At 41.0% G+C, this 21,199-nt stretch overlaps 2 protein-coding genes across 2 annotated transcripts; both read left to right on the forward strand.

Moving 5' to 3' along the window:
* Positions 1 to 292: 292 nt before the first annotated feature.
* LOC104946250 (X-linked retinitis pigmentosa GTPase regulator-like) lies at positions 293 to 9,730 on the forward strand (the record flags this gene model as incomplete). The annotated part of the gene is made up of 13 exons (XM_010772037.1): positions 293 to 739; positions 997 to 1,116; positions 1,210 to 1,302; positions 2,122 to 2,184; positions 2,613 to 2,771; positions 2,860 to 3,009; positions 3,106 to 3,264; positions 3,954 to 4,109; positions 4,229 to 4,353; positions 4,528 to 4,734; positions 5,154 to 5,658; positions 5,756 to 5,847; positions 7,463 to 9,730. Coding segments are annotated over exons 1-13 (4,128 nt in total), but the record flags the coding sequence as incomplete, so codon positions are not given.
* Positions 9,731 to 12,693: 2,963 nt separating this feature from the next.
* Positions 12,694 to 20,987, forward strand: LOC104946252 (sushi-repeat-containing protein SRPX-like). Its single transcript, XM_010772039.1, has 3 exons — positions 12,694 to 12,896; positions 18,577 to 18,633; positions 20,762 to 20,987. Exons 1-3 carry the CDS (start codon positions 12,836 to 12,838, stop codon positions 20,959 to 20,961), a joined length of 318 nt encoding a protein of 105 aa, XP_010770341.1. The 5' UTR covers positions 12,694 to 12,835; the 3' UTR covers positions 20,962 to 20,987.
* Positions 20,988 to 21,199: the final 212 nt, after the last annotated feature.

Here is a 21,199-nt window from a genome sequence, read left to right on the forward strand (position 1 = left end):
ACAACCCCCTAAACAGGTTGAAACAAGTGTGCTGTCGCAGCGCAACGGAAAGACGCTCTGCTCCTACGTTTTTCTGAGGAAAATCAATAAAAGCAGTTCGTAAGACAGTACAACGTACCAAGTACCCCTCAATGCAGTGCGCAATGCCTCAATGTGGCCGTACCATGGATGTATAATAAGAAGGCCGTACACATCATGCGGCTGTGTCCTTCTTTTGAAAGTATTTAAACTTTTGGGACGCAGCAGCCAGCACCACTTGTCATGTGACGAGGAACAACCAATCACAGCCGGCGCATATCCACACTGCTTCCGTAAACATACATCTTTGGAAAAACTTTAACCACAGAGCACCGCTACTGAAATTTCACAAGATTAAAAATGTTTCTGGAACAGAGTAGCAGACTGTTATCCTGCAAACAGACAGACATACAGACAAGACAGACGGACATACAGACCGACACACAACAGGAACGCAACAACAAATCACCTCAACGACAGATGGATCATGAGATACCATCAAGGAATATGCAGTTATATCGATAGTGCTAAAACAAAAGCAGTTTCAATCATTTTTTAAAACTTATATCGGTTTCCTGTGACTAACTTCGGGCAGGTTGCTCCTGGGTCCCGCCCCTCTATGACGTATCCTGATCCACCTGTCAGTCGGCACCGAGTCGCACGGTGAGGAGATGAGAGGGATGCATTGAGATGACCGGACAGGACGATGTGGACATACCCGGTGAGATACCTAACTTCTACACATGAATACCTGGCACATATATTACTCTTCTTTATGAGGCGTGCTTACCTGGCTCTCTGCTCCCGATGCCACACGGTTGACCTCTGCTATTTCTGTCAGGCTGCTACTTAAATAGCTTGAGATTTGACAGCAGGTTAGGACTTAGCCGGGGTTAAGGTAAAGAAGAGTAAGTTAATGTCTAATTTTCCTATCAAAGTCAGTTTAAAAATGAATCTTACATTTGTCTTCAGAAACAGGAGCCATCTTTACATTTGGAAAGAGCACTTTTGCTGACAACGTGCCTAGTACATTCTGGTTGAAGAATGACCTGCCTGTGCACATCTCCTGTGGCTGGGAGCACACTGCTGTCACCACAGGTGCATACAACCTTTGCACGTTTTATTTATTAATATTTACTATGTGTAGTGGGTCTTCTGTATAGCCTGATTGAACAACTCTTATTCCTGCAGAAAATGGCAGGCTGCTCATGTTTGGTGGTAATACTTGGGGCCAACTGGGGATTGGATCTAAACCTGCTGCCAGCAAACCTGCCTTTGTGAAAGGTGAGTTACTTTACAATTAAACTGTGAATTTTGATTATGCTTTTAAATGGACATTATGCCAATCCTTTTATCGCTTGACTTTTCCCTGTGTTTTTTACATCTGTTGTAATTTATTGTCTTTTATTGTGATTGTAGTAATGTGTTTTTATTAAATGTACTGTACAGCACTTTGGCTCGACCAAAAATCGCTTTTAAATGTGCTTTATAAATAAAACTTGATTTGATTTGATCAAATGTCAGGGAAACAGTGAAAAAGCCCAACTTTAAAATCAATATTTTTTTCCAAAGTTATGAAAACATTGACACAAACATTGTACCATATAATTCTGAGGTACTTGGCAGTATACAGTCATTTCAACAAGCTCTACCTTTACCAGCTTCAACATTAAAGTTAATACATTAATGAAGTCATTAACGTTGGTGCTTAAAGTATATTTGTATGTTAAAAATAATTGTACATTTTTAATGCAAGACTTTCACTGCTCAAGAGTATTTCTACAATGTGTTATTGCTACTTTTGCTTAAATAAAAGATCTGAGTTCTTCTTCCACCTTATTATTCTGACCAACATACCAAAACCCAAAGATGTCCCGTTTTTTGATCACAGTAGATAAGGAAGAACATAAATCCCTCACAATTTTAGAAACTGAAACCAAATAATTACTCGTGCAAAGGAATATATAATCAAACTTACTTGCTATTAATGGATTTAAATCGACTAAACTATCAATCAACTTGTTGTCTTAGCCCTCATTTAAACATAGACTGAGGAGCATTCTTTGTGGTATTTCAGTACAATTGTGCTTTTTTCCTTTTCAGCCTTAAAGTCTGAGAAGGTGAAGCTTGTGGCTTGTGGGAGGGATCACACAATCGTCTCCACATGTAAGATGATACTTAAACAATATCAGAATGTTTCCTTGAAGTGTGAGTTTGGATCTTTTGAGGTGGGGTTGAATGAAGTTCCACAGCGTATAAGTTGCCTGTCAAAAACTACGGCAACTTAAATTTAAAAAACGGTCTATATATATATTAAACTTAAATTCATGTTGTAGGTGGGCCTTCTCTTTATGTTTTGTCTTTGTCTATTACTGCAGTGTGTTTCTGCATACTCAGGGCTTGTAATACTTTAGCTAGGAATAGATTCCTCACACACACACACACACACACACACACACACACACACACACACACACACACACACACACACACACACACACACACACACACACACACACACACACACACCCCTCTTCAAAACATCCAACGTGTTCCTTTGAACATGTTCTCAGTTTTGTAATTTAATTTTTTAGGGCAGGGCAGTGTTTACAGTGCTGGCAGAAACCAAGAGGGGCAGCTCGGTTTGGGTCACCACGACAACACTTCATCCTTCCTCCTGCTGCAACCCTTCTGTGGCTATGCACCAATCAAAAAGCTTTCTTCTGGATGCAATACCTCAGCTGCCTTAACAGGTTCAAACAGTGACTAATAATAATGTAAGAGTTGTTTCCGTAGTAAATGTACTCATAATAGTGTGTCTCCCTGTGTTTGTGTTGCTAGAGGATGGGAGGCTGTTCATGTGGGGAGACAACTCTCAGGGTCAGATTGGTTTGGGGGATGAGGGTTTTTCAGCAGAACCCAGAGAGGTGGGTGTTGGTGAGGCGGTGATCTGGGTCTCCTGTGGGTGCCACCACTCAGCATTTGTCACAGGTACAACACAGTCCAACCAAACACAGCAAAAGACACCGCCCACCCAGTTTGAGTGTCTATTTAACCAACAATATTGTGTTGGTTTTGTTGTTCTAGCGGACGGAGATCTCTTCACGTTTGGCGAGAGCGCGAATGGAAGGCTTGGTCTCCAGGGGGAGCAGCTGGCCAATCACAGAGTCCCTCAGCGGGTGCAAGGGATTGTGGGTCATGTCACGCAGGTTTCGTGTGGAGGCGAGCACACCGTGGCACTCACAGGTAGAAGAACAGATAAGAGACATTTCTACTGACACCTTTCTCTAGGACACACTTGACTGTTGTGTTATAGATATATTACAAATTCAAACATTTCCCGTCCTAGCCGTCCTAGGTTAATCGGTGGTGGAAGACGTTTTAAGATCCTTTACTTAGGTGAAAGTCCTGCACTTAGTTAAGTTTTACTCAAGTAAAAGTACATTATCAGTTAATTGTAACTAAACAACAACAAGTACTCCTTATGCAGACAGACCATTTCATTAATTTATATATATATATGGTATGTATTAACATGTAAGCAACACTTTGACGTTAGCGACTCAAGGTGAAACTGATTTTTATTTTTTATTAAATGAACAAATCTTTACATTTTAACAAATCTCTAGTGTAGTCTAATTAGACCTGTTTCCAACTTGAATATTTAAGAAAAGATTGTAAAAATCATGGAGGACGACAAGATAAATATGACCTGCTTTAGTTTCAAGAAAAAAGTCACCTTATTCTAGATTGTAGTTGACTTCTATTAAAACTAGCTTGAACTAAATACCCCAAGCAATCAAACATGTAGCGAGGTAAACATATTTGTTTTTCTCTTTGAAATGTAAATGAACATGCTCACTAAATGTACATGCTTTCCACCCCTGCGGTTTATATAAGTGGTTTGTTTCATTGTGCCTGTGTTGCTTTGCCAGAGGAGAACGTGTACACATTTGGCCGAGGTCAGTACGGTCAGCTGGGCCACGGAACATTTCTGTTTGAAGTCGATTTGCCAAAACCACTGGAGCACTTTTCTAACAGTAGTATCAAACATGTCGCCTGTGGAGAAAACCACACCGCTGTGATCACAAGTAAGCAATCTCTAAAGCTCATTCTGCTCATTATGATACAGCCTGGCAACCTTTCATCATTGAAATGTCCAGCAATTGAATGAAACTTTATCTAATGCAATTGTCCTCCTCCTCCAAAGGCAGCGGGCTTCTCTACACGTTTGGTAACTGTCGTCATGGGAAACTGGGTTTAGGGCAGGAGAACTTTATCAACCACTTCAGCCCGGCCCTCTGCACACGTTTCCTAAAGTACAATGTTCTAATAGTAAGTGAATATTGAGCAACATCTCAGGATGGTTATGTCATCCATACCCGAAAAACTTTTGGCTTAAAAACCCCTTTATATGTGCAGTTTACCAATCTTTACCCCATGCTTCTGAATATTGAGAGGACATACACAACACACGTGATAAACTTTCCTGTGTTTTCTCTGGTTTAGGTGTCCTGCGGTGGAAACCACATGCTGGTAACTGCAGCCCCCAGACCACCAGAGAGTCAAGAAGTGTTGCCAGGGGAGGATGTGACAATCACAGATACCTTTTTGGAGCCAAATTATCGAGAACTCCTGCTGCTGGAAACTTTGATTGATCCTAATTTAATCGTCCCACTCTCAGCGATCGCTGCTCGAGCCCGCCACAGACAAAAAGTGAGAACCTACCCCTTGGTATTTATTTTCCAGGCGAGATCAAGTTCTCACACTTTTCTAGACACCTAAACGATTCAGCACCATCACACCTGTAGCAAACTTCTTACCTAGATATGTGATATAATAATAAATCATTCTAAGCAATACAACTGTTTTTCCATTACAATTTACTTTACTACTATAACCTATTCAATAATGAAATGGGTATTATGATGCAAAAATATTTTTAGAGTAGAACATTTTGTTATCTCAGTTTTAGATGATTGTAATGACACTCTAACTCCAGTAGGGGGGAGCGTTACACTAAGCTGTAGCTCTGCCGCAGTGCCACTTCCTAACTGGTTGGGGGAGCTCCATAGATGTGGTTCAAATTTTTAACTCACTGATGTTTTTGGCTGTTTTTTCCTCTCCTCTTTCAGGGAATCTCTGAGGAGATGTTTCACAACCTCCCACGTCTAAATTCTGGTTTCCTCAACACCTCCTGGCAAACATCCAGAAATATTCCAACCCCCAAAACACTCTCAAAGGACTTTACTACCCCTACATCATCCCCTCAACCACAATCAGAAGTGACACTAAGCCCCCCACTCTCCCCCAGATCTCCAGTGATCTCATCTCAACCATCGAGCCCACATTCTCAGTCATCAAACACCTCTCAGAACAAATCCTCTGCTTTCTATAGGTCTACATCCGAGTGGCCTTCTCCCATACTATCACCAGAGTATTTAAATAATCATGACACATCAATATCTCCTAAAAGTACGCCAGAACAAAGTCTGTATAAAGAGGCAACCACTGAAAAAGCCTTAATTGAAGAATCTCCTTCAGCACCTAAAGAGCCCTGCAGCCCCAACAGACCCTCCAGTGATGTTTCCAATCAACTTCTCAGTGAGGAAGAAGAGCAACCTGCCTCGCAATCAACAGGTAATAATAAGCTATAGTTTTATCACATGTCTGTTTAGGTATAGATACTCTAGTATGCAGCTGTTTATTAACCAAGTCACTGTCTGTTTGTTTTCAGAGGGAGAAACTATGCAGAGGCAAATGACCATAGAAGATGTGGAGGAGGATCTGTCTGAGGAAGGATCTCACTCTGACATTTGGCCAAATATGGTAAGAAAACTCTGTTGACTTTGATTAAGAGTAAAGAAATACAATTATAATGTCCACAGAGTCATAAACGGAGAGTCAGTGGAACGTTTTTCTCCTCTTCAAGCTTCTTGGATGTGGTCTAGATTATGTGCACTCCAGGGCAGGAAGCAGCGATGTTGAACACTCACTGACTTTTCCAGGAAATGTGCATAGCTCAGCTGTGTGTGTGTGTGTGTGTGTGTGTGTGTGTGTGTGTGTGTGTGTGTGTGTGTGTGTGTGTGTGTGTGTGTGTGTTTTCCAATAATGTGTAATACATCTCCTCAAAGCAGGTTCAGAGATTAGGATTGCTTCTGCCAATACACAATTGTGTGTTGTTCAGAGCAACAAATACACACACATACAAACTCTCACACACATGCACACACATGTACATGATGCATTGAAAACGTTGGCAGGAATCTTGCCACATCATATCAGTTTTTCCACAGCCAGAGATGAAGCAAGCTGTGAAAGAGTCTCTAGCGTTGTTGTGTAATTTAGAACAACACGCAGCGATCACTATCCCAATTCTGTCCAGCTGTAATGATAAGTGTGTCTGCATGTGCATTCATGTGCAGTGGTGGAAGGAGAATACATGGCCTTTTATTTAAGACAAACTACCAATTAAAATACTTCATTATAAGTGTAAGTCATGCATTCAAAATCTGACACAGGTTTTATCAGCAAAGCTTACTAAATGGGTTTTATTTAAAATAGATTGAGATACAAGTTGAAACAAGTTCATTGGCAAACAATTCATTTAAAAAAATTTCTTCTGGCTTTTCTAAATGAGACTTTAAGGACTAGGTTAAGGACTTAGAAGCTAACTGAATAAGCGATTGTGTGCAATGAAATATGCAACATTTACAAACTGTTCACATGTTTTAAAAGTAAACTTCTAGAATCCATATATTAATTGTGTGTCAAAAATCTGAAGTGAAGCGAGTATAATATGACTATCTCTAAAGTAAAGTATACGCCACAAGTTATTGAACATGCATTTTAAAGTCTGCTATGAAGTTGAATACATGAACATTTGTACATCACACCCGACTGACCCCAGAAAAACCACTGTCTCTTTTTATAGTTCCTTTGGAAAAATAAGGATTCCTCTCATCTTCTCTCAACCATCACCATGGTTTCCTTTACCTCCTACCACATATGTATTTACACCTAGTGACAGATGTATTGATGAGTCATCGACATAATGTGTTTCCCTTTATGACTATTCTGCAAAGAAAACCCATCATTTTCCTTGTGCTTTAACAAAAATGCTGATTTATATTGGTAATTATTTCAGAAGATTTTAACAAATGGCATCCACAAATACTGTAACATATAGTCTCCAAACAAATGCTTATAGTCTTTTTAGCTTGAGGTACTGAAGTCTGTCTTTGAACAAGAAATTGCTTCCTCAAACTAGAGCGGACATGCTTTTGGCAGTAAAAGACACGAAACATAAAATGCCAAAACTACGCATGCAGACACCTTGATTGCAGGTCTGCTGCTGCACGTTCCATTTTTATATATGACCTTTTCTGTCAGCTTTATTTGTATTCACATCTGACTGAATCCCTCTCTCTATGTTTTATTACAGGACAAGAAGAAAGGCAGGCCTCCTATAGGAACTACGGAAGAGGCAGAGTTGTTTGCCAAACAGTTCAATTGGGAGGCAGAACAAGATTCTCCTAAGGCTTCAGCCACAGAGCGCCTGAAGGGCTCTTTAAAGAAAGAAGTGACTCCACCAAGGAGTCCAAAAAACACACCCAAAAAAGTCTCATCTAAAGGCAAAGAGAACATTACAAAGCAGACCATTAAAATAAAAAGTCATGAAGCTCAAAATCAATCTTCCCATTTTAAATCAAAAAAACTATCATCACCGAGTCCAAAAACTCCACAATCTGTCCGAAACACACTCACTGAAGCCCCGCAGAGAACGACTGAAGGGACGGCAGATGACAGGAAACATAGAAATGGGAAAGAAAGTATAATAAACAAAGAGGATATGAAAGAAGAAGTGTTTAATGTAACAGAGGGAAAGGACATCACGAGCATATCTGTCCAAAGTGAAAGTTTGTCATCTGTAGAAAAACATGAAGAAATTCAGAGAGAAACCACTGAGGTGAGACCTTTTGGAGAAGAGACGCAACAGGAGACACGACGATTAAAAACAACTCCATCAAGAGATTCGCTCAAGGTTAAGTCTGCCCTTGGAAAAGGTCAAAACAAAGGACCTGGTGTAAAATCACTACCAGGGAAAATACAAGATAAAAGTGCAGGAATTACGCCCGTTAAAGGCAAAGGAAAAGTTGTGAAAGATGAGTTAAACAAAGCTCAAAAGATGAATAGTACAACTGCAGGTAAGCAGAAGACACCCGAAGGTGACAGTGCTAAAGTAAAAGACAAAAAGATGGCAAAAGAAACTCAAATAAAGGCAAAACCAAGAGCAGAAGGAGACAGAGTTAAAGCTGACTCTGAAGGTAATAAGAAAGCAAAGCCCAGAAGTAAGCAGACTGAAGCATCCAGCCCGCTGTTATCACAGCAGGATGCATCTGCTGAAGTGCTATGTAGCCCTATTTCCTCACAAAGCACTCGGAGAACAGAGGTCGTCTCTGTCTGTGGAGCCAAGTCCCTGCAGGGCCCTGGACCTGCTGATAGAGACCTGCTTGCTGCTGGGTCACACAGAGAGGACACTCAGAGCCTCACTGAAGAAAAGCCAAAGTGGGGGGAAGTCATCAGTACCGCAGCCTCTCTTCTCCCTGCTGTTGGAATAGCAGGTGCAGCTATGGGGGTCCTTAGTGAGGCGGGGACAAGAGAACAGGGCTTCCAGTCTGACTCTACACCCCCCAAAACACCCAACCGAGTCAAGCAATTCACAAAGCAGAGCGCCGTTATGCAACCTTCCTTTTCCACAACATTGTCAGATTCTTCTTCAAATCCACAAGCAGAAAGCTCAAAGAAAGATGTTCAGGTCAATAAGGATGAAGTTCAGGATGAAGACAGTGACGACACGTTTCAGGAGGCGGAGAGAAATGACGTGGAATGTTCACAAACTGAGGGGAAGAACAGAAGGGGCGCAGAAGAGGAAACTTTCCAGCAAGAACATGAAGAAGACGAGGAAACCTACAAGGATCACGTGAGAGAAGACGGTGCAGGTGAGGGAAAAGGGAAAGATAAGGAGAGTGGAAGTGAGGTGGGGAACAACAAAGCGGAGGAGGAGGGGGAGGAGGGGGGAAGTAAAGTAAGTGAGAGTGTTTCTGTGGAGGATGAGGAAGAACAAGATAATGAAACTGCAAAGGAAGATGGTGAGGAGGAAACAGCCACCAGCATCGAGGAAGAGGAGGAAGGAAGTGAGAAAAGTGAGGTCAAAGAAGAGGAGGAGGAAGAGGAAGAAGAAGGAAGTGAGGAAGCAGGTGGAGAAGGGAGTGAGTTTGAGGAAAGTGTGGCATCAGAGGAGGAGGGAAGTGAGGAGGAAGAAAGTGAGGTGAGTGAGGATGAAGAAGATGAAAGTGGTGAAGAGTCAGGAAGCAGCGAGAGCAGGGAGGAGGACACTTCAGCATCTGTCTCGGAAGAAGAAGAAAACAAGGAGGAGGAGGAGGAGGAGGAGGAGGAGGAGGAGGAGGAGGAAGAAGAAACTGAAGATCAAAAAGATTCGAGCGAAAGTGAGAAGCAGGATGATGCCAGTGTTCAGGAGGAAGAGGAAGATGAGGAGGAAGAGAGTAAGGAGGAGGAGGAAGAGGATGAGGAGGAAGAGGAGGAGGAAGAGAGTAAGGAGGAGGAGGAAGAGAGTAAGGGGGAGGAGGAAGAGAGTAAGGAGGAGGAGGAAGAGAGTAAGGAGGAGGAGGAAGAGAGTAAGGGGGAGGAGGAAGAGAGTAAGGAGGAGGAGGAAGAGGATGAGGAGGAAGAGGAGGAGGAAGAGAGCAAGGGGGAGGAGGAAGAAGAGGAGGAAGAGGAGGAGGAAGAAGAGAAAAAGGGGGAGGAGGAAGAGGATGAGGAAGAGAGTAAGGGGGAGGAGGAAGAGGATGAGGAGGAAGAGGAGGAGGAAGAGAGCAAGGAGGAGGAGGAAGAGGATGAGGAAGAGGATGAGGAATTGAGTAAGGGGGAGGAGGAAGAGGATGAGGAAGAAGAGAGTAAGGAGGAGGAGGAAGAAGATGAGGAGGAAGAAGAGAGTAAGGAGGAGGAGGAAGAGGATGAGGAAGAGAGTAAGGAGAAGGAGGAAGAAGATGAGGAGGAAGAAGAGAGTAAGGAGGAGGAGGAAGAAGATGAGGAGGAAGAAGAGAGTAAGGAGGAGGAGGAAGAGGATGAGGAAGAAGAGGAGGAGGAAGAAGAGAGGAAGGATGAGGAAGGAGGAAGAGGATGAGGAAGAAGAGGAGGAGGAAGAAGAGAGGAAGGATGAGGAAGAGAGTAAGGGGGAGGAGGAAGAGGAGGAGGAAGAGAGTAAGGAGGAGGAAGAGGAGGAGGAGGAGGAGGAAGAGAGTAAGAAGGAGGTTACAGAGGATGAGGAAGAGGAGGAGGAAGAGGATGACAAAGACATTGACTCTGATGGAAATGAAGAGGAGAGTGAGGGAAAAGGAAAGGCTTCTAATGTCAAACGTAGTGAAATTACAGCTAGCGAGGAGGAAGAGGAAGAAGGAGAGGAAGAGGAAGAAGGAGATGAGGAGGAAGAGGAGGAACAAGTCAAAGCATCAACAACAAAGAGCAAACTGAAGTTGCCTCCTGACAGGAAAGATAAACAACAGATAGAAACTCCCAAAGCAGCACCGAGGAAGAGGAAGATGAGCGCTGCCGGGGAGAGGAAGTGAGCAGCAGCTCGATGCTGAGGTTCTGCCTCAGCATCGAGCTGCTCACGTGAGTCCAGCGCTGTCAATGCTTTGTGTATTCTTTCTATCGTCTCCCATTAAAGAAAAAACCCAGCAATGCATCAGTCTGTGTCTTATACTTTATCACTTACTGTCTGCGATATTCATTTATCTTTCAAATGTGGCAAAAATAGATTGCCTTTTTCATTTTTACCACAGTTTAGGAGTGAGTATCGACGGCAGCATGTGTTGCATCACTTGCATGTTACTAAAACTAAACTACAATGCCCACGTCCCAGATATAAAGGAACCCACAGTGAGAGTGAATCCTTATGTTTTGTAGAAGAAAGTTGAATTGCTCTTCAGTAATGGCCTCACAATGGACCGTTTTTAACAATATTTGTGATCAATACCAAACCACACTAAAGGCTACATTTATAATGACAAAGCACATTGTCCTTGGGTAGAAATCAAAGTTTTTAAATGCCGAAACCTTAAAAGAATTCAAAAATATATTCCAAGAAAACACCAGATAAGTGCAAGTGTGGTTGTGTAAACAATAGTCAAAGAAAACAAAAGCCAGAGACAATCGTAATCCGAGATCATCGACCGTAACACCACATCAAAGTGTCCAATCCTCCAGATCCAGGTGAGCAAAGATGGAGTCACTGTTTCTTCACTTGACCCCTGATTAATGTCTAATTGTTGGCTGAGCCTCCTCTCTATAATTACAGCTCAGGAGATCCTCTCATTCACTTTATCACCACACACAACACGCCTTCCCTTCCTGTTCCCGTCAGTCAAAGAGCTCTTCATGTGTGGACTCGCCCCCTCGCACTCTGCTCAGGGTCAACAACCTAACATCAGCTTTCATCGACCCCTGCAGTGTCTTTGTTATTAACAGAATAATAATCAGGTAGACTGCTATGCAAATGTCAAGACAGGATTGATTTCATTAATGTAACTTCAAAACATTTCATTTGAATAGCGTATGAAGGAAACAACATGCAGGGATCCAACTTTGAGATCCAAAACACTGTTTACTGGACCATACTGTGTGTTTTCATGTTGTTCAAGTACGTAGTTGCTCAAAATATGAATAACAGAAACAATTATTTTATAACAAAATCACATCCTGGTCAAACGTTGATTTAATTTCCTCTTGATTAAGAAACAGTTAAACTACATGACCCCTTAGAAAATAGACATTTTTGTAGCCTAATATTAATTTTTATGATTTTCTTCTATAGGCTACAGCTAATTACTTCATAACTCTTAAATGTATTCATCTTGAGACATCGGTATGAGGCCTCGGCCCCTCAGTCTGGTCACCCCTAGTTTAATTTACAACATTGCAAAGTATCTTATAAACAGTTTGTGCAGAAGCTGCAGTAAAGTACTGTAAATAAACTTGAGTGTATCGAAGCAGTGTAACTAAAGCAATTAAGTACAATACATACTAGTGACATACTTGCACTTAAGTATTTCCATTCTGCTATTTAGCATAATAAACATTACTAATAAATTATTGTACTGTTGTAACAATACTGGGCTACACTTGTTGGAGTATCTAAGTTGGCTCCACATTGCCAAACTGTAAAATGAAATGTTCTTATACATTTGTTATGAGGAAAAACAAAATAATATATAATTAAATAATACAACACGTAATTCTATATACTCCATACTGATAAACCCTGATTTCACAGGCTACTTTTAGTGCATTTTCCAGTAAACTTCCTTACTGTTTAAACATTTTAAATTAAGTGAACATGGTGTTTCTATTTTTACTTAAATGAGGGGTCTGAGTAGCTTTCTTCTTCCACAACCGAGAAGTAGCCCAACTACTAAGCACCTCAAATTGTAGGCTCCTTGTGTAACTAGTAGCTGTGGCCTAAATGGTGTCTACTGCTGAGTAGAGGGTTTACAAATGAAAACTGGGGTTGATTTGCATGATTTTCTCTTGCGGTGATACTCGGGTGGATGTCACAGTTTACCCACAGGGGCTGGCGCAGCCTCTCTGGCCCGCCTCATGCCGTTATCCTGGCCTGGCTGTTTGGTGAATCCTCCCTTGTTTCTGGAGCGAGAGGCGGGCCTTTGGGAGGCAGGAATGCGCTGGAAGTCTTTGCCTGCTCTCCCTCCTCACATGCTGAAGACTCCCGCTCCTCGACATGGACATGTGGCCGCTGGTGCTCCTGTTCGTGCAGCTCTGCCTCTGCTCCGGGTATGAAGGTAAGGAACCAACAAAGGCCCTCATTCACCCCCTGGACAGTATTAACACTGCTGGGGTGTCAAACCGTTTTTGTATTCGATTTTCTGGTGGAAAAGCGTTATATCTCACTTATTTTACATTAAACTGGTTGTGTTGGTATTGTTTTTATGACACGTGTTTGAATGCATGTGAGGCTTCTTATCCTACAGCTGGTTTTTGGTGAACTGCGTTTGTGTTTACGTGGAGGGGGAGGACAGCGGGGGGGGGGGAGTGCAGTGTGCAGTGTGCATCTGGGGGACGTTTCTGTGCACAGAGCTCAGTCTGTGCCTGTGGCAGGCTGCTAATGAAAGCCCTGCAACTGTAGTGTAAGTGCTATGTCAATCTTGCCCTTTACTTATACTTTCACAAGAACAACCTATTCATCGCCTCTTTGGTTTAATCTTATATCAAAGAGAACCACATCTTTAAAATGTTCAAAGTATGTTACTGAAAGAGGTGGGAAGTAACTAAGTACATATATACTCAAGTACAGTAGGCTACTTAAGTACAATTTTGAGATGTTTGTACTTTACTTGAGTAGTTCCATGTTATGCTACTTTGTACTTCTGCTTTACTACAATTCAAGGGTCAATGGTGTACTTTTACTCCACCACATTCATTTAATACATGCAGTTACTTTACAGATTTGTATAAATGATGTAAAATATAATCAACACTTAAATTAGACTTTAGTTACACCTGGAGTAAATTAACATGGTACCCTGCAGTATACAGAGTCATTGAAAGCTGCACCTTGCATCAATAATTATAATCAAACATATATTATTCTGAAATTGCCCAATCTGCATAATGAGTACTTTTACTTTTGGTACTTTAAGTATATTTTGATAATAATTTTGTAGTTTTACTTTAGTCACATTTTGAAAGAAGGACTTTTACTTATAATAGAGTATTCCTACACTCTGGTAATTATACTTTTACCCAAGTACACGATTTGAGCACTTCTCCCACCTCTGGTTACTGATAAGTTTCTGTTCTGGTGTTGAGTAAACACCAATCACTGACACAAACACACGCACACCCTTAAGTGGAGCAGCAATGATACGTTGATTAATCATATGCAGATCATTATTTTGAGAATTGATTAGTTGCCTGGGTCACTTTTTCTAGCAAAAAAACCCAATCTGGTTTCCATTTTTGTAATGTGAGAATTTCCTGTTTTTGTTTTGTTTTCCATCATATTATTTGAATATCTTAAAGCTTTGGACTGTTGGTTGGATAAAAAAAAACAAGACATGTTATTATGTTACCTAAGATTAATTGGGATAGGCATTTTCTAAATGTTCTCCTCTTTTATAGAATCATTAATAAAGTACTAGTTGAAAAATAACTGTTGCAGCCCTACAGTGAAGAATAGCATCCAATGTAAGAAAACATTCTCCAGATAAACAGGGCCCAACAAGAGCTGGCCAGTAGCCCGCAGTGAGGAGCTGAACTGACCTCAAAGCTTGTGTGTGTGTGTGTGTGTGTGTGTGTGTGTGTGTGTGTGTGTGTGTGTGTGTGTGTGTGTGTGTGTGTGTGTGTGTGTGTGTGTGTGTGTGTGTGTGTGTGTGAGGAATCTATTCCTAGCTAAAGTATTACAAGCCCTGAGTATGGAGAAACACACTGTAGTAATAGACAAAGACAAAACATAAAGAGAAGGCCCACCTACAACATGAATTTAAGTTGTGTGTGTGTGTGTGTGTGTGTGTGTGTGTGTGTGTGTGTGTGTGTGTGTGTGTGTGTGTGTGTGTGTGTGTGTGTGTGTGTGGGGTCACAGTGGTGATGTGCCTGTAGATGGTTTGAGAGTGTCTCACTGCTGTATGATCATCATGCAGGCTGAAACATGAACACATGCTGCAGAGCAGATTTACACTGACACACTAAAAACTGCCTGTAGCTGTCAGTAAGGACTCTGATCTGGTCTGTACTTGTGTTAGGGTGAGTGTGTTTATGAGGAGTTTATTTTACAGTGGTGTGTTTGTTTGTTCTAGTGGTCAATTACCCAAATGACTTGTTCAGCATGCCTTGAAAATTGGGTGGCAGTGCACAAGAATAACTACTTTTGGGTTCTCTTTTAACAATGGAAATCTTTTGCCTGAGTTCTACTTTGCTTCTTACACTTAATCTTCCTCTACAGCGAGTATACTTGAAAGCCTGATCACATTTTCCATGAGGATTCTTGTGCTGATGTGAGTTAGGGGCAGATAAATCCTCCACACACAGGGAGCCCCTTGAGGAAATGCCAGCAGGCACCATCACTCTGGAGAACAGTCACTGTGAGTGTTCAGTTGTGTCTCTGCCAGGAGATGAGAAACACTTCACAACAACGTAAATCCTTAATAGTCACAAAGAAAAAACAAATAAAACAAATCAGAAATTAACTGTAAATCAATGAAAAGCAAAGTGGGTATTTACCGCTCTGAAGTGCATTCAAAAACACTTATTATTGTTATATAGAGGACTGCAGTGCACTCAGTACAACAGTAAAGTAAAAGCTTGTTTTACTTTAAACTGTAAGAAGATGAGAACACAACATGAACACATTGTCACAGTATATGAAGTTTATATGGCGAACAGTTATCAAACAGTGCCTTTTTAACATCAATCACACATACAGCAACATATGTATCTGGGGTGTGATGAATTTAAGTCCAATATTCATCCTCCTTTGAGCTCTGTGTTCAGTATCCCCCAACTCCAGAGCGAACATTTGTAGCTGCTAAATGCTACACCGTTTCACCACAGACCTTTTAGCTGAAAAGAGCTGCCTTATTTTGGAAATGACGCTGGTTCGAGAGTGTGTGGGCTTTGAGCTAAAAGACAACGCCATCATTTACAGTCGATTCATCTTCCTGAGCGATCCCTTTCACATAAAACATAGTCATTTAATCAATCGATTTAAAAGTGCAGCTTTCAGTCCAGACAGATAAATGCCACATTCACAAATCACCACCATAATGAGTTTCTAATCTGAAAACTGAACACTTTTATAGATTCATAATTTCAAATTAACCCTGCTAACAACCTAGATGCAATAATAATACAGTAAGATCCAGTGAGCTATGGGTTCATCACTATAACTAGCAACTGCGGTCCCTCATTGCAAAGTGTTATTGGAGTTAAAAACAGCATCAGTTTGAACCTCAGGGCCAGAAATTGATGATGTGATTAAAGAACCAGCAGCAGAAATGTTGGTTCACAGATTTAATTGGACAGAAATCATTAGTGCACTAAGAGGAGTTACATAACCCTGTTATACTGCTGTGTTGAATTGAGCGATAAAGAAATGACATTTATTGTTTGCTCTCTTCTGCTCCGATTGCCTTTAGCTATTCTTCAAGAGGAGATGAGCATCCATATAATGACAGTTTATATTACAGGCCTGCAGAGAAAGACTAATTGGAATATCGCGCTCTGTAATTTAAAGGTTCATTCACTCCCAGAAGCTTCAACGCTTCCTGCACTATTAACATTTTGACATCTTTCTTGCTAAGATCTCATTTGAAGTAGATGAGCAGGAATATGAAATCACTGCCGATCCCACTTCAGCCTTCAGACGAGTCTCGTATCATATTTTCTTTTCTTTGGTTTGTTTGAAACTGGAGTGCTTTTACGAACAAAGGCCAAGCCAAACCGAGTCAATTTAATCTAAATTGAGATGCAAAGCTGAAATGCAGTTTCAGGCCCGGATATTCAGTCCAACCTGCGTCACCTGTTGGCAAGAAAGTAACTGCAGCTCTTTTTACAAAATGCTGGCAAACACATTAAGGATGTGTCAAGGAAAAGTGGATACGTCTTTAGTTCTGCCTTGCTTGTTATTGTTCACATGTTTCCTGTTCAGGAGTGAAATAACTGTTGTTAATAGTTGGCCTGGATGTGCCCATGGAGGCTGGTGTGGCACAATGATGTACAATGTTATTATTTTAAGATATGTATAATGTAGTTTGAGGCCGTTTCTTACCCGGTTAGAGTGGTATTGATTACAGGCTCCTCTGCTTAAAGGGAATATCATTCATCATGGATTTCACATCAAACCTGATCTTTTTTATATCAGATCTAATGCTCCTGCTCTAGGATTAGGACTTTCCTCTATGCATTCAAGTACTGGATTTGAGTGAACTGAAATTAAATAACAGGACAGACTAGCAGTTCTTAATGGACATTATAGATAATATATCCTACCGGAGAAAGCATCTTATCATCTTACTGCATAAAGGTGTCTGCAAGTTTGTTGCTATTCTATAGCAAGGGGCTGTTTCTCTGACTATATAAATCATACTTTTTTTGTGTTTATTGTAGCTGTTGACAGGAGTCTATCAAGTTTTATAGTCTGGTTAAGTTAAATTGTTATTACGATACATGACTTAGCCCCTAAATACATAAAATGTGTCCAAATCTTAAGCATTATAACTTCCGTCTGAAAAATGTAAGAAGTAAGTCACATTTTTGTTAACACTTGCCAGCCAATCACAAACAAGGAACTGCTGTCTCTCATGGTGTAAATTCCTGTGTTTTGTTTGCTTGGAATGGCTGTGAGTTGTTACAGAACTGATCAATTTTCTGCTGCATTTGGATTTAAATAATGCTCGCTTTGAAAGGGAGACACACACACACACACACACACACACACACACACACACACACCTCCCTCCCTCTCCCCATTAGGAAGCAGACACTGAAGTTTTCCCAATAGGCAGCTCAATCTGACTCACTCAGTATGTGGGTTTGCTCGGTACAATTCATGCGGTGTGATCAGACTGCTAAAAACCTCAGAACTTTTGTGTGTGTGTGTGTGTGTGTATTAGACAACTTTCGGCATTTTGGTCCAGACAGCTTTAATTAAACTGACAGAAAAGCCATGATTGTATAGATATTGTATTGAATGTAGGGACTCTTCAATCACAGTATCGGGTTCAATGGCCAACATGCGGCTGATACATGAAGCTGAAGGAGGCTTGAACACTCGTCCCTTGTGGATCCTGAACAGAGGACACATTCACACCGGAGTTCATAACACCCCAGGGCCAAGGTTGAACACCCTTCCCCCTACATTAACCCCTTCCTCACCTGTGTCCTCTTTCATTTTTGTTTTTACTGCCTCCTGACCCCCTCCCTTATTCCTGCTTTCCTAAAATAATCCCCCCTTGATCACAATTCCTCTCACGTATGTCTTTTACCAATATCGCTGTGCCCTCTTCTCAGCCCCCACTGAGAAATATTTCAGTTCTCCTTGGATGCTTCTGTTTTATTGTTGAAATATATATTCCCTCAGTCTGAATGCTCTGTGCATTCTTACAATGGTAAGTATTATCTATGGCGCTGATTTGGAAGAAAGGTTTCAAAACCAAACAAATAAAGAACAAAGCAAAAACAGCATACTGCATTGAGCAGAATGAAACTTTGTTTTGAACAGATTCCTTTTTTCCAAACCAGTTGGAAAGGATTGGTCTTTTGTGATTTATTCATGTGCATGTAGTCAGTCCAAAAGATCCAGATCCCCCACTGAGTCTGGTTCAGATTAAAAGTTAGGCAACATGTTTGAGCCTGTTCTTGGTGATCAAGGTCAGTCCAGGACAGTGCTTTCAAACATTGCCTAACATCTTGGATGCAGCTCTTTTTGCCGTGTTAGTTGCTTTTCTTCCTTTCTTTCTTCCCCAGGGTCAGGACAATACGCCCATGGAGACGACGAGAACTGGCATTCTCGTAGATATAAAGGTGAATGCATGCTCAGTTTGTCGATACATACAGTACATGTATTCTGAAACGTGACTCCATATCTATTCAGAGACTGCTTATCAAAGTAACTATGGTTTCCTATATTGTCATGCAGACCAACAGAGTTATCCAAGTTCCTCTAGTCAACAGTCAGAATAAAACAGCAGTGAGAGCATCATTATTATTTCAGAGTAAAACTGACTATATCTGCGATGATCCTTTACAAAACAATTTAAATAAAATCTTTCAGATTGGTAAACACTTTGCACCCAAACCTCCCTCCACAGCTTTGAAAGATCAGAAACAGAAGGTCAGAAGAGAAATAAATATATTGAGAAAAATGTCAAGAAACACCTGTGACCTTTTAAATTCCCCTACTAGCTGCTAGTAAATCCCACAGTAGCAAAAAGTGTATATATGTTTTCCCCAAATCAGATAGGAGTGGATTCAGAAGGGATGTATTTTGATTATGTACTATTAGAGAATAACAAAACAAATTAGAATTGTATTAAAACTTTTATTTGATCGTGTCTTTTAAGAGGTATAATCAACTCCAGGAAGTTAAGCCAGTTTTGTTACGGCAAAGCAGCCTCCAGTTTATATTCGGGGTCAGTTAGACACGGAACATTATCGTCCAGGCCAAACCAAACAACCCTTGTGTAAAAGCTCACATTTTATTTTCTCGTACTCCTTGGTTGTGGAGACTTGGCCAACACAAAGAGAGAGAGAGAGAGGCAGCAAGGGGAGGTTTGCTGTGTAATGAATAGGCTACTAAATATTTTTCCAACTGGAAATTAGCCTAAACTATTCTCTCCAACTGTGGGCTTTGTGTGTGTCGGTCTACAGAATGTTTGTCCTGAGCCAGCATGAAATAAACTGCAGATTTGGATTTCACTGTATTGGAATAAGAACCATGCGGCCCCTCAAACTTGGCTTGAAACAAGGAATTTATACACACGCTTTTTAGAGATGGGCAGGAGAGGAGGAGGAGAAAAGTAAAACTGAAACGCAGTTATCTTATTAAAGTATTAGTTTATAATTTTGGAGAAAAAAACACTTTCTTGATTATAAATTGATGAGAAAATAGATACCACTATCTGTACATAGAATATCTCATAACCATACGTGTTAGCTTAGTTTAACATGGCTGAAGATTGAGGGAAACAACTAGCCTGGCTCTGTCCAAAGGTAACAACATTCATCTCTAAAGGCAAGGCAAGTTTATTTGTGTAGCACAGTTTTAACACAAGGCCATTCAAAGCGCTTTACAAAAAATGAGACTGACTCTGTAAATGACATTTTAAAATGCTTAAAAGCAGTAAGCAGTGGCAAAAAGAAAGGTCTTTGCCCTGGATTCGTTTATAGAGAGTAGTGACATTTGCGGCGGACCTGCTGTTTTCTGCTAGTTTGTTCCACATATATAGAGCTTTTTAAAAAAAACGCTGCTTCTCCATGTGTAGTTTTGACTCCGCGGACAGAAACCAGTCCCGTCCCAGAAGACCTGAAAGTTCTGGATGGGTCATAATGTAAGAGAAGATCAGAAATGCTCATAAAACTTTTTTTAACCAGTCATATTTTTGCTGGTAGGTGAATTTTGTTACCTTTACAAACAGCGCCAAGCTTGTTACTGCAGCCTTGTTACTGCAGACTGACCGGCTGCTGCAGGGTAGCTTCAAGTAAACTCTACAGATAAAACAATATTACCAGTCCCCATTTTTTGGACAGACCTAATCGATGGAACAAAATCTTTCAGCAATAAAGAACAGTACTTTTAACACACACCGTAATCTCACTCTATCACACTCACTGTTAAACTTAAGTGCTCTCTTCCCATCATTATCTGGATTTTTTACAAGTAAGAATATTGTCTATCTTCATGAGACACTGTTGGACTATGGAGAGTAGCAGATAAGGTAACAAGAAATCCTCCGTATCAGTCTGAACTCAGAGGATGGGAGGGTTTCACATTTTAACGCTTATATATAAAGGTCTAATGTTTAATAGTCCTCAGGTAAGTGCTTATCATTGAATACTGATACTCTCTCACTCCAAGGCTGTGCCATAAAAAACATATACTGTACTTGCAGCAAAGGAAAGGTCAGAGCAGCTATCTTTCCTCTGCTTTCAGGGACACCGTGGTGTGCGCCCATTAAGTTGAAACATGGAGACGTGAGCTGTCGCGCGCCTAGAGGAGAACACTACAGGAACGTGATGGGGACTCGCTGTAAAATCCGCTGCAAGCAGGGATACGAGTCCCAGAACTCAGAGGTGGTGTGTATGGCCAACAAACACTGGTCCTCTAACTACGCCTGCCGAGGTAAGAACTGAACACACACACGTCTCATGCAGCACATACTGGTTTTGCCTCATGTAAAGTAAAGTCAATTCTTACATTTTTGAACGAATTCACACCGCAGCAAAAATAGCATTTCCTGACTTTTTCCTTCACCGTTGGACTTAATATAACTGTCTTTATCGTTACTTTATTGGCCTAGAGCTTACATTTTTATGAACAAAAAGTGCATGTAGTTGAAGTTCAGGAACTCTCAAATTAATGAATGTTAAA

The sequence above is a fragment of the Notothenia coriiceps genome, unplaced genomic scaffold, assembly GCF_000735185.1.
Source record: "Notothenia coriiceps isolate Sejong01 unplaced genomic scaffold, NC01 NC01_scaffold00010873, whole genome shotgun sequence".
NCBI lineage: Eukaryota > Metazoa > Chordata > Actinopteri > Perciformes > Nototheniidae > Notothenia > Notothenia coriiceps.